This window comes from Mustela erminea, chromosome 15 (assembly GCF_009829155.1).
Source record: "Mustela erminea isolate mMusErm1 chromosome 15, mMusErm1.Pri, whole genome shotgun sequence".
NCBI lineage: Eukaryota > Metazoa > Chordata > Mammalia > Carnivora > Mustelidae > Mustela > Mustela erminea.
Window position 1 is genome coordinate 73,894,989 of NC_045628.1, and position 16,934 is coordinate 73,911,922.

Sequence of the window (16,934 nt, forward strand, 5' to 3'; positions counted from 1 at the left end):
CCCAGGTCCCATGAGGGAGAAGACGACATTCAGAGGATCGCCTCTCCATCAACAATACAAGAACAAGATACTCCGACAGTGTCATTACCAGAATCCAAGCTCTTTGCTCCCACTCCAGGCAACAAAAAATACATATATGTGCAAGTATTTTCACACAAATGTCCATTCAAGAAGGAATTTTCTTAGGTTCGAGAAACAGAAGTCAAATCATAACTGATGCACATATAGTATGCACATAGTACGTGTCTCAAAGAACACACACTCAAGTGCCTGATTAATTAAGAGATGTGGCACAAACTCGCCTTGTGGGTTTCTGCCAGCCTCACCTGCACGCGGCCTTTTGTTTGTGCACCTCTTTAAATAGCTAATCTTTGTAACTTCACGCTACTCCTCCATCTGTAATGTGGGGAGAAAAAAACCTGAGGGGGGAAAAATAGCACCTCCTCAAAATCTGAATTCTCGTATCCACAGATATGCATTTAGGAACCCTGTGCTCACCAACCACATCCCCCAGCTCACTGACTTTCCTTTCCATCCATTCCAGTCTAAAAAGACCAGTACATGTGCACTGTGAACACATCCTTACCCATCGTCCAAACCGTTCCCAAAATCCCAGTTTCCACCTGGCGTCCTAACAGTAAGCTTTCTTGACAATTTGCCTTTGTCTTCCAGTTTCAGTTTCTAAGTTCTCAGCTGACGGCCCTCCAGCTCATTTTTCTTGTCTTTCTTACCTGATTTGACATGTCTTGTTTCCTTACCCTCTCAGGCTTCACATGCACAATGGACACGACGTTAATAAACGTATGCTTCTTACATACTGTCCTACTTCCTCACTGGTTTCAAATAGGCACCACTGTTCTAACGGTCCCTCTGTATTGCCTGAAGATGTCTTTTCACATTTGTAAGTACCTAATACAATCACAGATGACCAATTAATATTTGTTGGATAAATTTTTGAAGATGCTTATCTTGACGTCTAGCATCTACCTAATGATATAGTCATTTCTATTATGAAGCAGTTACCTCCTACTCATAAGGAAGTCAAAGAGCTCAAGGATCTTTCTAACCTGTCACTCCCCAGCAATCAAGAACGGTACTCTGCACATAGAAGAGCACTTGGTAAAGTCTGTTAGCTGACTGATTGGAAGAAACATCCAACTGTAAACCACAGAGCCATTATAAGCTGTCTTATAAGCTTCAAAACTGGAGATGGACAGAACAACTCAAAATGACCCAAAGTATTTTAGAAATAAGGGAGTTTCACCACTCTAGCAACAACTCCCAGTACAGTACTAAGTTTCAGACGGAAAGTTAGTTTAGGCTCCTGTTTTTATATTCTCATTTAGAATGATGAAAAATGTTTGTGTTCTTAATAAGACCACATTTTAGCACTTTGAGGCAAAACAGGCCTAGGTAACAACTTGCCAAAGAAAAGAGAACAGCTAGAAGCAGATGCATAATCACAGAAACCATTAAATTTTTGCACCTTAATTTTTGGCAGATTTTGTAGTCAAGTGCAACCTGACAAGGGTAATGAATAAACAAACAGCAGTTCTAGACATCTGGCAGTGTGGGAGGAATAGATATTTTGGGCTATCAGATAAATATTCAAAGATAAAACTACTGTTGATTCCACCCTTAGCAAGAAAATTTTGTGAATGCTCATGGTGGGCAAATCTATGGGGAAAACCCAGATTGCAACCTGAACACTTCCTGATTCAGGTCCCCAGTGACATGAGAGCCCCAGGCATCCTGTTCAACTGAGGTACAGCACACATCTGCCAAACCATAGGGTTGACCCATCCTCGAAGGGGCGAGCATGCTCCCCACCACAGAGCTAGGGATGCCCTGACAACTTCTGCCTTAGATTCTCCTTCTGTGGCTGATGAATGAGCTGTCAATTCTTTCTCAAAAATACATCAATTTCTTAAAACGAGTTCTAGTTAAATTTTTAAGTAGGGAGTCATACCTACCTCTTAAAGGGACTTTGGCCCACCTACATGTTTTGTGGATCTCAGCAATTAATTCTCTGAAGTTAACCTCATTGCTCTATTTTCATGTAGTTCTAGGTCAGGGTATCCCAATACTGCCACCAGGATTGTCCGCAAACGCTGTATTAGCTGTCAACTATCTCTGGATCTTTAAAATTTGACTTTAAATTCTTTAAAATTCAACCTTTAAAATTCAATAAATCACATGTATACCATTAAAACAAAACAAAACAAAACAAAAAAAACACCCCTATAAAGAGAAAAAAATGAACCAGTATCCAGTATAGTTGCAGACTCTAAAATGTCCCTGGCCATTTCAACTACTAAAAGGCAGGATCTTGTGAGCAAATTAAATCCAAGCATTAAAGTTTTGTCATAACTACCTCAGTATTCACAGTTGGCTTCCATCCTAGGAAAGAATTTCAGAATAAGAAAAGTAGACTATCTTATAATTAAAGGGAAGTTTCCTTATTGCTTTAGTCTAGACTCCATTTATTATCACAGAAATTAAACGCTGGAGAAGAAGGGTTTGCTTAATGATGTTGCTTAATTACGTGTCTTTAAACGTAAAACCAATATTGCCACCTAGTGGCAATCTGAGACAGCTACTCAACACGTGGAACGTGCAAAGTGTACACGGAAAGGACAATAAAAATTAAGGATAAGCAAACTGAAAACAGAAGCATAAAATAAAGTGCTAGGAAAGGTAAATACGGAAGTGAAATGGAACTGCTTTCTAAGCTTTAAAAGCTGAGAAAAATCTATCAGTGAAAAATGCAGTTTCTAATATTGTCCACGTGCAGCAGAACATGAGGAGCTGTGGGGGATACAAAGAGAAGTACAGAGCAGGGCTCGCCTCCCTTTGGAGTCTGAGGGTAGGACAGATGCCCTGGAGGAGAAAGGGCACTGCAGGGGAGCCTGTGGGAGACACCAGAGGAGCATCCCAGAAAGTGCTGTCCATCCTGCCGTCTGTTGTGGCGGACCAAGGCTGTCAAGTAAGAATAACAAACATTCAGCCCTTTAAAGGGAGGGAACCCCATCACAGGCTACATACAGCACGGATGAACCTTGAGGATGGTACATTAAGTAAAATAAGCCTGTTCGAAAAAAGACAGATACCCTATGAGCCCACTTACGAGGGGTACATAGAGCCGTCGGATTCATAGAGACAACGTCCAAGGGTTATCAAGCGCGGAGGGAAGGGAAAGGTAGAGTTGTGTCATGGGTATGCATCCAGTTTCTGGGGAGAAGACAAAAAGCTCCAGAAACTGGTTATGTAGTGCGAATGTGCTTTACGGTATTTACACCTAAAAATGGTTGAGGGCAGATTTTACATGCTTTGCTTTTTTCTTTTTTAACCATCATTAAGAAAAGTAACAATAACAAGAGCACCAGTAACAGCAAAGTGCTCCGAGTGGAGACACCTCCCGAAGTAAGTGCATGGGCAGGAGTCCCCACAGCAAGACGACCCAGCGGCATGGCCATTTTTGAGACCCTGTCTTACGAGTTCGGTTGGGGTAACAAGACAGCAGCGATCACTTCGAGAGGCTATTCCTTCAGCGTCCCTGACATCCGACCATGCTCCTTCTGTGTGTCTCACGCACTCCTCCTACATCCCCAGAGGGCTGCTCACGCTCTGCCCAGTCCCCAAACCCTGGTTTTCCCCCACAGTCCCACTTTCCCCCGGAAGAAGTACCTTCAAGCTTTCTGCCACTGCCTACATATGTTCCTGATTCCAAATCCCACCTTCTGGTCAAACTGTCCTCCTGAGTTTCAAGCAAACAAACATCCAGCCTCCAGCATGCGACACCTCCACCTCAGATGTCATGGGCAAAAACCTGCAGTCCTCTCGCACCCTGCAAACCCACGAATCCCAGCCTCTGCCTCAGACGGCGGCCCCGCTCCACCCCACCTCAGCCCGACCTGGACACTGGTCCTGACTTCTCCACCCTTCACCCCAACTGCCCCCATTCTGGCCTCACATCCCCTACCACCACCACCCCGCCAGCTCCACCCCTCGCCCCTGGCCCCGTGCCTCTCACACCATAGAGGTCTGTCTGCACCCACACTTTCAGCAGCATCACCCTGGACAATTCCCAGTGACTTGAGATGAGGCTCCTTACCCCAGGCCCATTATCTGTTCAGCTGCCCTCCTCACAGCCACTGGAGTGATGGTTTTAAAATACAGAGCTGACACAAGGAGGCCCTAATGGCTCTCCCCTAGCCAGTCATTTTCAACAGGCAGTGCTTGTAGTAACAGGGACTATGGGTTCCTCCTGCATGTACTGCCAGGGGCCAGAGATGCTAAATGTCTTGGATCTCAAAGAAATAGTTCTCAAATGCCCAGAGCATCCCCTGAGAGGCCCTGAGAAAGGCCTGGACCCTTAAGAAGACCTACAGCTCATCTGCAGTCAGTCCCTACCTAACCTTCTGGGCTGTAGCACCTACACCGCCCCACATCCTGGGCAACACACTCGTGCTTCTACCCTGGCTGCCTTCCCCCGGTTGTCTAGAGAAGCCTCCCTGCTCCCACCCTCCTCTTTAACCTCACTAGTGCCTTATTTTTTATTTATTTTTATTGTACTGTGGCAAGAACAACTTAACATGAGCTCTGCCCTTGCAACAAGGCAAAAACTTTCTAATGTACAACAGAGTACAATGCTGGAGTGCCAATCCCAGAGCTCAGTCATCTTACTTAATTGAAACTTTCGGCCTGTTGCTAACTCCTCATTTTCCCCTCTCCTGGTTACTACCGCCCTGGCCTTTGATTCTATGAATCTGACTATTTTTAGATATCTCATGTACATGAAATCATGCAGTATTTGTCTTTCTACACTTTAGCCTTGCTTTAAAATTGCCCATGTATGGGCCTGTCTCCTCTCCTGGACTGTGGGCTCTTCAAGCACAAGGACTACGTTTTGCTGATGCCTGCATGGCCAGTGCTTTGCTCTGTAAATACTGAATGAATGAGTGAATGAATGGGAGGTTCATAGATAAATTCTTCTATTGACTAGGGGAGTCCTCGGTGTGTAAACAATGTCCTGACTTTAGCAGTGATGTCAATTTGTCTCTTCTTCCTTTTAGTGATTATAATCACCTTCCTCCTTCCAGAGATTAGAACTCCTTGCATTTTGACTGGATCCAAAGACCACCCAACTAAAGATTACCTTTCGCAGCCTACATGTGCCCACATGACAGTGGGATGTAGGGAGAAATGAAAGAAAAGACATATACCACTTCAGGGACAAAACCTTAAAAGGAAAGTGGTTGTCCTGCATACACAAGAATGCCAATGTTGTGGTAGTTCCAACCATGCCAATGAGGACAAGACACTCTAGCCGATGGTAAAGTAACAAAACAGAAGGATTCTGGCACAGAGCTGCCAATCTCCGGCCACACACCCATGGGACTATTTGTGAGTGGAAGTAAACCCCCACCTTCCTTAACTCATTTGCTATGTTGTCTGCGTTAATGTAGTCAAGTGAATTTTCTTCTTCTTCTCCAAATTGTCTCTCGAAGATTCACTTATTCAAGAGATCCTATTTTCCTAGCACCAACTCATACTCAATCTTTTTATACAACTCTTTTCTCCACATTCTGTTGTTTCACTGGGAGAAGTAAAATAGCTATTTTATGAGAGAGGTATGAGAGGGGTCCACCATTATCAATTTAAGAATTAACCACAAAATTTTAAATAGAGAAAATAATTTACTTAAACCAAATTTTCATTTTAATTTGTTCAGTTTCCTCTTGATTCAATTCCACTGCCATAGGCTGAATACCCATTCTGGTGCTCAGGAGGAAGAAAAAGCATAACAAGCTGGATTAAATGGGGAAGATACATAATCTAAAAGACATGATTCCCTCTGTGAGAGGGAAGGTATTTCTGAGAACAAGGACACATGATTACATAAAGATACACAAGCTCTTAACTCATATGAGTAAGTGATGCGTAAGTCTGTCCCGGTGTCATTACTGATTATGCAATCCAAGGCAACTGCCAAGGCCTAATTGAACTAAATTCCATTAATGCCTGCCTGAACCCAACTGAGGGATTATTCAGGCTACACATTCCCCATCCTCTCTGCCTTGGCCTTCATTTGGCCACTCCACTAGTGCTTTACGAGAGCAAATGGAACAAAGCCATCCAATCAAGGTTGCTTCATGTCTGTCTCTCTGACGAAATCAGACAAGGTTTAGTAGAAGGAAATCTCCAAAGTTGGGTCTCCAAACAAAGAAGTATTTTTTTTTTAATTCTTTCAATGACTTTAATATCAGAAAAATATTATAATGTCTCTATTCTTTTTTTAAAAAAATTTTCAGCATAACAGTATTCCTTGTTTTTGCACCACACCCAGTGCTCCATGCAATCCGTGCCCTCTCTAATACCCACCACCTGGTTCCCCCAACCTCCCACCCCCCTGCCACTTCAAACCCCTCAGGTTGTTTTTCAGAGTCCATAGTCTCTCATGGTTCATCTCCCCCTCCAATTTCCCCCAACTCCCTTCTCCTCTCCATCTCCCCTTGTCCTCCATGCTATTTGTTATGCTCCACAAATAAGTGAAACCATATGATAATTGACTCTCTCTGCTTGACTTATTTCACTCAGCATAACCAAACAAAGAAGTATTTTAAACTCATCACCAGCATCTATCTCCAATTACCAAAAAACAATCTGTCTCTAGCATGCTAGCCTTTCCTTTCCCTTGAGAAGCTGTGACGCTCCAAAGAGGGGAGGCAAGGACCTGTCCTTATAAGGATGCTGGGAGGTTGGATGAATTTTATAGGTAAAGCATTTAAAGGTTAAGCACAACTAAACCTTATGCTCAGCACTATCTCAGCCTTGAATACCATTAAGGCTAATTTGTCCATGGCTATTTACAATCCTTTATTTCCCAGCACCCACCAACAGAAAGAAAGCAATCCATCAGAGACACACATCTCCTGTAAAAAGAGTTCTTGCCAACAGAGCTGCGGGATGGCCTTCATCTATAGACAAGCATGTGTGTCTTGAAGGCCACAGCAAGGCAGTGTAGTGAGCAGGGTTGGCGGAATGTTTTTTGCTCCGCTAAAGAAAGCATCTCTATAGCAAGACAAGAAGGTAGATCTTCCTTTACCCAAACCTCCAGCATTATTCATAGCAGCTTTAGATTCAGTTCATGCCTATTTTAAACATTATTAAAATATGTACCTGCATGTGTCGATCTTTCTCTCCATAATCCTTCTTGGATATTGCATTACAAATCAACCCAAAAGTTCAATTAATGATATCCAATTAAAAAACAGATCAAGAGACTAATGGAGGAAACACTAAGGTTAATGAAAATGTTATTTCAACATGAAAATTGCCTAAGAACCTGGTACTAAAATTTTGAATATTAATTATCCCTGCTATTTTAAGCCCTGCTTTTATAGTGTTATTCCTTCCACTTCTTTTTATCACACTTTATGACAAAACCACAATAGTCCTACACAATTATGCAAGTCTCTTAAATTTAAAAAAATAAGAACTTAGAGAGTGAGACTTTGAGCATCTGGAATTAATAAGAACATTTTAAACAAGTTGATATTAAATAAACAAAACAAGTCAGAAGAGTTACTCCTATCTAAATAAAATGGATTCTCTACATATGGAGTACTCTGGAAAAAATGAAAGCAACAACAAACCAGTAACTAGCAGACATCCCAGCCATCACTACATACCTGTGTAAGATTTGCCGCTTGTTTTAAGATGCTTTTTTTTAACTGTTCTGCTCTCTTTGCATGAAAAGAATTACTTTGACTCTGGATGACAAATACAATTCCTTTTAAATCTAGAACCAAAAAAAAAAAAAAGATTTCAGGTATTTATTTTTCAACAACTGAAATAAACTTAAAAGCAAGTTTAAAAAAGAAAAGCTGCAAGGCAAGCCTTCGGGCCATAAAAAAAATCCATTTAAATGTAATCATAGCGACAAAAATCTCTTTTTGAACTGATCTCTGAAACATCCTTCCTAGAAGTTAGCAAATAAGCTCACTGTACTCCATCAAATCTGCAGTAACAAATGTGCACCTGCTCCTGCGTCTGTCGAAAGCACAACTGGTAAATGTGAGAAAGTAGGAAAACGTCTACAACACTAGCCTCCCCGGTAGCTGAAAATCTTGTTTGCCACTAGCCTTCTAATGAGTCACACATAACCCTACCTTGCACCGTGGCTTGTTATGGGTTGAAGGGCATCCCTCAAACACCACAGGTTCAAGTCCAACCCTCCAGGACCTCCGAATGTGACCTTACTTGGAACCAAGTCTTTACAAAGAGGCACTCAAGTTAAAGTGTGGTTGTTGGTAGGGGACCTAAGCCAGTATATTTGGTGTCCTTACACAAAGAGGAAATCTGGACGCAGATACACAGAGGGAAGATGATGTGAAGCCCCTGCGAGAAGACAGCCTTCTACAAGTCACAGAGAAAGGCCTCAGAAGAAACCAACCCTGCCCACACCTTGGGCTCAGACATCCCGCTTCAGAACTGTGAGATGCATTTCCATTTTTAAGCCACACAATTTGTGGCATTTTGTTTCAGCAAACCTAGCAAACTAATAACACCACTTCAAGAATGTTTTGGATGGGTCTTTAAGGTGACAATCAACAGTGACGACTTCCGTCCCATCAGGTCACGAGAGCTTGCAAATAAATAACTCCATAATCTCTACTCTACTTCACAGGGCACCTGGCCAGAATTACGTGTTATCTCCAGGAAAACAGCCACTATTCCACAGGAGCAGGCCTCACAAGAAGTGTGGCATACAAGCCAATCTACAACAACACTGGCAGTGTTTGCCAGCCCCCTAGACTCTGGCTTCAGGGTGGCCAGTTTTCTTGCAATGACGAGCACAGAGCAAACCCTTGAATGTTAGGCCCACCTGACCAGGGAAGACAATTGGAGGTCTTGCCAGCAAAGATGGTTGCTTGGTCCCCACAACGGAGAAGCACATTAGGTTCTGAGTTTGCAATAAGGCAACGGACAGAAACAGCCCTAGGGTCGCTGCCCTGTGCCCAGAAAGGGGCGTTGGCAAAAGGCAGACCTCACATAAACTGTAGCCTCCAGTCACCTTATAGCAATAAATATGGGGACCAACCCCCCCACCATGTGCCTTTCCTTTTAACACCTCGACTCAGAGACATAATTTGGTTTTAATTTTATCCCATATATTTTATTGTTTTCATGTTCAGTTCTATAGTTCCATTCATTTATTCAATCACTCAAATATTCATACAGCAAATAGCTCCACAGTGAGCCATCTAGATCTTAAAAATAACCCCAAATGCTCTTTGGTTAAAACTCAATAAAAAATTTAAAGGGAAATGTTCAACAAGCTATTGAATATGACCTAATTCTTTTCCTTTGGGGGTTTATATAAATATGAACATTCCACATACCTACCTCTATTTCAAATCAACTTCTTGGCTTTATAAATAGGACATACAGATAAGACTTGTACAAGTAGCTCATGTTTCAACTGAAATGTAGTATTTGTTCTACTGTATTGAAACATTAATGTAAGTGATATATCAAAAGAGGAGTTATAAAGACTTACTTTTGTTAAAAATGAGATAAACTTCAGAGAAAAATTTTTGCAAAATTTTGCAAAAAAAAAGCTGAAGATGCACATTCCCAACAACCCAGAAACTCCACTCCTACTAATCATCCTTGAGAAACTTGCATATGCATCAACAAGGATATAGAATAAGAGTGCTCACAGCAGGATTGTGTAAAAGGAAAAAATTTGAAGCAACTCCAATACCCACTAATAAGATAAACCAACTAGAATACTATGCAGCAATGAAAATTAACAGGTACTTGAGGCATCATCCCAGATGGACATTATAGGTGAATCCTACAGACTGAAAAACAAAAGCAAGCTTCAAAGGAATAACCATATAAATCAAAGGTTTGTGAAAAGATATGCACAAATATATATAAGATGGATATATCACATGTGATCAGAAAATATAAAAGATTACATGAGAACACCAAATCAAGACCACATTATAAGGCTCCCGCTACATCAGGAATGTTTTATTTCTTAAACTAGTTGGTAGATACATGGATGTTCATTGTATCACTCTTTGTGGCTTCCCCTATGTTCAAAATAATTCATAAGAGGATTTTTAAAAGAGCAAATCCATCTGTCAAAAGGTTAATACTGCAGTAATCAACTCCTGCCTTTTCTTCTACCAGATCAGCAAAATTCCCACTGCTCCCACAAAGACAACAGTCCTTTCACATGGGAAAGAGGGTTTGCAAGAAGAAAAAAGTGAATCCTTCTCCTTTGCTTGCACCTGAGTCACATGCTATGGGTTGTGTCTGTTTTTTCTGCTACTAGGAAACCACCATCTTCCTTCTTATCCTTGATCACACGTGCTCTGGGCACTCATCCAGCAAATGTGCCTAAGTCTGTACTGAGGGCAAGGTTCTGGCGTGCTGAGAGAGGGAAGCACAGTCCCAGCAATAGCGAGCCCGAGCCAAGGTAAGAAGACAGCCATTACAGTACAGAGCCAAGTGGGGAACTATGGGAGCACGGGGGGGCGGGGGAGCAAGTGCAAGCAGACCTTCTGGAAAGGGGCATTTCCTGCCTTTCCTTTAAAATGCTGCAATTTTCTGCAGACCCAGGCAGAGAGGGTGGCAGATCAGAGGCGGAGAAGGAAGCAGGGTTATCACAGAGCCCACAGCCTGCCTTCTCTCTGCAGCATCAGGAGTTGGTGACCGGGAGTCTGTCAGGTACTTGAGAGAAAAAGATGAAGGGAACAGTCAGCGATGAAGCTAGAGGAGGAGGCTAGCTCAGCCAGATCAGACCATGAAGGATTTAAGTGCACACTAAGAGTGCATCTTTAGAGTAATAGCTTTCAAACAGGGGAAGGGCCATGGAGCCATCCGGGACCCCACAGAGTGGGGCCTCCCCAGAAAGCGATGAGGATCCTGTGTCCTGGGGATGCCACAGAAGAGGTGGGAGAAGCTTCTCAACAGAGAGGGCGGTGACGGCCTGGGAGAGCATGTGGAATTAGGGCCCTGAAAACGGTAACAGCTGGGAATGGCTGAGAAATAGGGTGCAAATCGGGCAGTTACTGGTGATGAGGCGAAAGAGGAATAAAGGGGTCGTACACCGAGTGCCTGACGACAATGAAGGGCGCGATGGGCCACAAGAGGAAGATAAATCACTCAAGACCGGGAAAGAACCTGTGTGGGTCTGAGGCCAATGGTAAGCTGCAGAGCCTTAAGGAAAGGTGATGGAACCAAGAAGGTCCCTAGAAAAGACCCCTGAAGGAGAAATAGTAATTCTTTGAAGGAAAAAGAAATCAAAGGTTCTCTATTTAGACTAATAGACTAAATAGACTAATAGAAATTAGTCTATTTCTCTGATAAGAAATTAGTCTACTAAGCACTAATCCCTCGGGGACAGAGGTAATGTAGAAACACAGACTCCATCCTGCCGCTGTCTCTCTGATGAGCGATCAGCGTGCAGCTCTCCTGATAAAAGCCGAACAGCAAGCGGACTCAGGAGTTTAGGCTGAGGGATAAATACGCGCGCACACACGTGCGTGAAGAGCCACTCCAGTTGTATTCTACTTGGTGAGAGTAACTGTCACCCATGCATCTCCTGACCAGGCAGTGAGCCGAAACAGGAAAAAGCCCACCTCACCCTGAGTGTGGAGAGACTCTGATTCTCCTGGGAGGCTGCTTTTGCAGTCCACCTCCCAACGCCCCCAAGCCTGCAGACTCAGGTTGACACTGTGGCAAATAAGGCCCCGAGGTCTTTTTGGATACGCCGATACCAAAGCACATATCACTAGATTTGCCATTTGTAATCGCAGGAGTGCTGATTTACTTACCCAGGTAACTTCCCCTTGGTTCTTTCAAGCCCATATCCTAGACTAGTGACATTAGTTCATTTAACAACCATCTTCAGATTTTCAGGGCACCTGGGTGGCTCAGTCAGTTAAGCGTCCCACTCTTGATTTTCACTCAGGTCATGATCCCTCAGAGTCATGAGATCGAGCCCCACATCAGGCTCCGTGCTGACATGAGCCTGCTTAAGATTCTCTCTCTCCCTTCCCCCCTGCTCTCCCAACCCTAAAAATAAAAAATAATAATCATTTTCTATAAGGAGCCCCAGGAGCCTCATCAAATTTCATAAAGTAAATACAAAAACAAATGCCCAAACCCACAAGTGTTGGCAGCAGGGAGAACATCTCCACAAAGGGAGAAGTGGCTAGTCATCCAGGGTGTCATAACATAAAGAAGAGAAAGCACTGAACTAACGAGGCTCCTTCAATATGCCAGTCTCAGAGATGAAGGCATGCATGCCCGGGACCCCAGCACAGGCCACCCAGGGCTCCTCTCCTGCCTTCCAGACTCTGCAGAACCCAGGCCTGTGAAAGAAAGGCCTAGAAAGGAAAGTGTGCCCTTTCTCTCCTGTCCAGGGTCTACCTCGGCCCCCACGGCCTACCCTGGGACCACCAACATCGACAAAGTTCACATAGATGTCGGTCTTATCTGTCCTCTTGTCACCATACTGGGACCTATTTCTCACAATACCAGAAAGCAGCAACGACAACTGTGACGTCATGGTCACATTTTTGAAGATGCTCACAATACACTGAAGTGGGGGACAAGTAAGGGTACATAGGGGCCGGGACGGGGGCAGGGGGTGTCTATAACAATGTGAGTAGCTGCTTCTGCACCAGCGTTCTCAGGACGGTTTGGCGTGTGGTGGGTAAGCTGACCCATGGGGAAAGCAGTGTCTGCAAGTCAGCAAGTAGAAAGTCGGGCCCCAGGCAGAGGGGAGTCCTTCTCTTCCACTAAGTGTTGGCCTCTGATGACAGAGACTGTGTCTTACTGTCCCACATCGCCCCCTCAGTGTTCACCTGGCCCAATCCTCCACCCTTACTGGAAACTCAGTTAACAAGGATCAAGGGAATTCAATCTAACATAATGGCTGTTGTTCCCAATACAAATCACATGTCACTCTGTTGATGCGAAAAGTGTTCTCCTCGGGTCTGCGTGAGGGTAGATGTGGGCCCAGGCCCAAGACAGAACATTTGCACAGCAGTACTGACCTTATAAAGAAAATCAGGAAGAGAATTCATTTCACTGAAATATAATTTACAAGAAATATACCTGGGTACATACTCATAAGTTAAAAAAAAAAAAAAAAAACATTACTTACCTATGTCACTTTTCCTTGAGACACCACTTTTCTCCAAATTCTGTATTTTGGATAAAAGAGAAAAAGGTAAATCTCCCCACATCACAAGGCTAGCAAAACACCAAAAAAATAAGCACGGTACACAGTAACATTTGGGGGAAGACGGCAAAGAGGACTGCTAAGGCTTAACTGGTTCATAATGTTCTTGGGAGAGTTCATTTAAAAACCCCGCGAATCCCATAGCACGGCCCACAAAACAGAGGCAGTCTCAACGCTGCCAGCGCGTGGTTCATGACGATGAGCCCCACTAACTACGGGATTTATCACCTTGTGGGCTCGGACATACCAGCATCTAGAACATCACCACCACATTCTCTTCCACCCGAGGAGCAGCACAGGGGGCCTCAGCGGGACCCAAGAAGGCAATCAGCCAGCAGTTCGTGAGCACAGAAGGGGCCTTTCAGAGCTTTAGAGCTCTGGACACAGAAATCCAGACGTGTGCACAGAAACACCTGGTCCTAATCCTGATCCTGAGCCTAGGTGGATCGGGGGAGGGGCTCGTAAACAATTTTTCTGACAAAGAGCAAAGTGTCAGCAGCTACCTCTGCCATGTTCACAGTCTTCTCTGGCAGACAAGGAAGGAATTTTCTCTCTAATTGCCCTTTTCTGCTTTCAACTGCCATTCACTATAATTATAACAATTGGATAGTGGCAAATATCCTTCAATTTTCTTCACAGACTGCAAGGAGAAATGCACTTGTGAGCCTTTACCAACAAAACTGGGAACAGCTTAAAAGCCAAGATACAGCCAGAGAAGGAGTCTCGGAATGCCAAAGGGGCCGTGACAAAAGAGAGGGAGGGCGGAGAGGGAAACACAGGACAGTGTCTATCTTCTGCAGCATTTCCTGCAATTATCTTTGTCTCAAGAATAGAAATACCACTGAGTTGAGGAGAACCCCATGGTTGGGTACCACTTTGTTATGCCTCGGGACCAAGTGACACTTGACTTAGTCCTGATAAAACACGGACTTTTCGGAAAAGCCCACTAAAAAATACTGGGACGCTGCGCTGCTTCTCTAACTGTGCTAAACCAAAGCTGGGTCATCATTGTAAGTTAGCACATATGGAATCACTGCATCTCCCATGCTCTGAATGCCACCGCCGGTCAGGAGCACAGCCTGCCCTCGGGGAAGCAGTGCTGGCCTCAGAACCAGAAATGCCGATCAGCATTCACCCCTAACCTGCTGCCCATCCCTTGATCAAGCTGCCTGCTCCTTTCAAGGCCACAGCTTTGGCCAGTAGATGAGGATGGTGGAAAATTTGCAAGTTTAGATTTACAAACAGCATTGGCGTGGGTAAAGAAAATACTGTGTATACACACAGTGGAATACTATTCAGCTTTAATAAGGAAGGACATTCTGGCACATGCTACGCCAAGGTACCTTGAGGACATTATGCTAAATGCAATCAGCCAGACACAAAAAGGCAAATACTGTACAATTCCACTGACAGTGTTGTCTGATTCATAGAAATGGAAAGTAGAAGGGTGGTTACCAGGGGCCAGGGACAGGGAACAGAGAGCTGTTTACTGGGGACATTTTTAGTTTTGTGAGATGGAAAGAGTCCTGGAGATTGTCTGCAGGAGAGTAGGAATATCCTTACTACTGCTGATCTGTACACTTAGAAATGTTTACGATGGTAAATTTTATGTTATGTGTATTTTATCATAATTTTAAAAGAGAGAGAGAGAGAGAGATGATCCAACCCAACACTCCACTTTACAAATGAGAAAATGGAGGCTCAGAACAGGTAAAGGATTTGCTGGAAGTCCAACAGTCATTCTAGCCACAGAACCAGGATGAAAATCCAGGTCTTCTGAGTTCTTCCCCATGTTCCTTTTTTTCCACCCTTTTTTGCCCTGTCTTCCAGAGGCATATTCTCCGGAAAACATGTACCAGAAGAAAGCACGCTTAAGAGTGAGCTCCAAGTGACACCCACAACAAAAATCACCTGTAGCCATAAGCTGAAATATTTAAAACAAAACAAAACCAAAACCAAAAAAAAAAAACCCTGAACTCAGTGTTTCCTGACTAACTTAAGCTGGAAACCAACTGGACGTCCTACCACACGTCTTTGTGAAACCAAAGAAAATCAACCAAAATTACACATCTTTCCATTTGTTATTAAGCTTTGCGGTTCCAACTGGCTGAAAACAATAGCTCGGAAATGATTAACCATTTCGAATGGCTCGATTTGTAAACTGTAAAAATAAAACATCCCAGAACGACCGCATTAAATGAACTGAATGGAACCAAAACGGTCTTGAGCAATTTCCCCTTTGAGAAAGAAAATTAGACTAAATGAACGAATTGACAGGACATTTAAAATTCTGTCTCCAGCTTTCCTCGTGAAAAGGCTTAGCTCTTCCTAAGAAGAAACACGTGGTTCGTTTTATTATCTCTGCTGCCACATGTTTCTTACACTGACTATCAGTATCAGTCAAAATGAGCTCACTGTTAAAGTTTTGTAAGTCAACTGAATTGCTATTCAGATAGGAAAGCAGTTTCTTACTAATGTATCTACCCCACAGGCAGCTCCTACCCTGGCTGGGAAGAGACAAATCCAAGTCACTCTTTGGTGTAGGTTTTATTTGTGAAGACCCGATAGATATGAACATTTGCAATCCACATGTGTACTGCCTCATTTACAAAGCCTTCATGAAAAGATAAAACATCCTCCAAAGAATCTGATAGGAAATCTTCTAAGAAGAGAAGTAAAATGGCATCTTGTACCCAGTTGCAAACAACTGCCATCCCCTAGATGTTGAATGAAGTGAATTGGTCAGAATGTGTTCATCAGTGGACTCAGCTAAAAGCTGGTCCTTTGTTTTAATTTTGCCCCTACCACTTACTAGTTCAGGCCTCAGTTTCTCATCTGTAAACAGGAAGAATAATTACAAGACCTACGTTACAGGGTCATTGTGGGAACTTCATTAGGTAATACAACGTTGAGCATATCATCTGCCCAAAGAAAATGCTCACTAGTTGTTAACTATTAATCTTTATCATCATGAACATCTACTTCATATGAAGTCAACTAACACCATAAAAGAAATTTAACGGACAAAAGTGGTAAGGTCGATGGTTCCTGTTTTTATTTTGACTTAACGTTCCATCTGAAAGGCTGTATAAGGTATCTCTTGCTGTCATATCAGGTATACATTTAAATAGGGTCTGGACAGCAAAGGAAACAGTCAACAAAACAGAAAGGCAACCCATGGAATGGGAGAAGATACTAGCAAATGACTCTACAGAAAAAGGGTTGATGCCCAAGATCCATAAAGAACTTCTTAAACTCAACACCCAAAAAACAAAGAATCAAGTCAAAAAATGGGCAGAGGACATGAACAGACACTTCTCCAAAGAAGACATACAAATGGCTAACAGACACATGAAAAAAATTTTCATCATCATTAGCCATCAGGGAAATTCAAATCAAAACCACACTGAGATACCACCTTACACCAGTTAGAATGGCCAAAATTAACAAGACAAGAGACAACATGTGTTGGAGAGGATGTGGAGAAAGGGGAACACTCTTACACTGTTGGTGGGAATGCAAGTTGGTGCAGCTACTTTGGAAAACAGCGTGGAGTTTCCTCAAAAAATTAAAAATAGAGCTACCCTATGACCATGCAACTGCACTATGGAGTACTTATTCCAAAGATACAGATGTAGTGAAAAGAAGGGCCATGTGCACC

The 16,934-nt window shown here is 43.2% G+C and overlaps 1 protein-coding gene across 2 annotated transcripts in view; it reads right to left on the minus strand.

Annotated features, from left to right (window-relative positions):
• The window catches only part of B3GLCT (beta 3-glucosyltransferase), a 116,274-nt gene that overhangs the window by 78,864 nt on the left and 20,476 nt on the right, over positions 1 to 16,934 (minus strand). For both annotated transcript variants that reach the window (XR_004279111.1, XM_032314592.1), the window contains exons 3-4: positions 13,196 to 13,235; positions 7,695 to 7,804 (exon numbers count right to left, since the gene is read on the minus strand). Coding sequence is in view for 1 of the 2 variants with exons in the window: in XM_032314592.1 (XP_032170483.1) it covers positions 7,695 to 7,804; positions 13,196 to 13,235 (150 nt within the window). In the remaining variant the exon portion in view is untranslated. The remainder of the gene's footprint in view (positions 1 to 7,694; positions 7,805 to 13,195; positions 13,236 to 16,934) is intronic.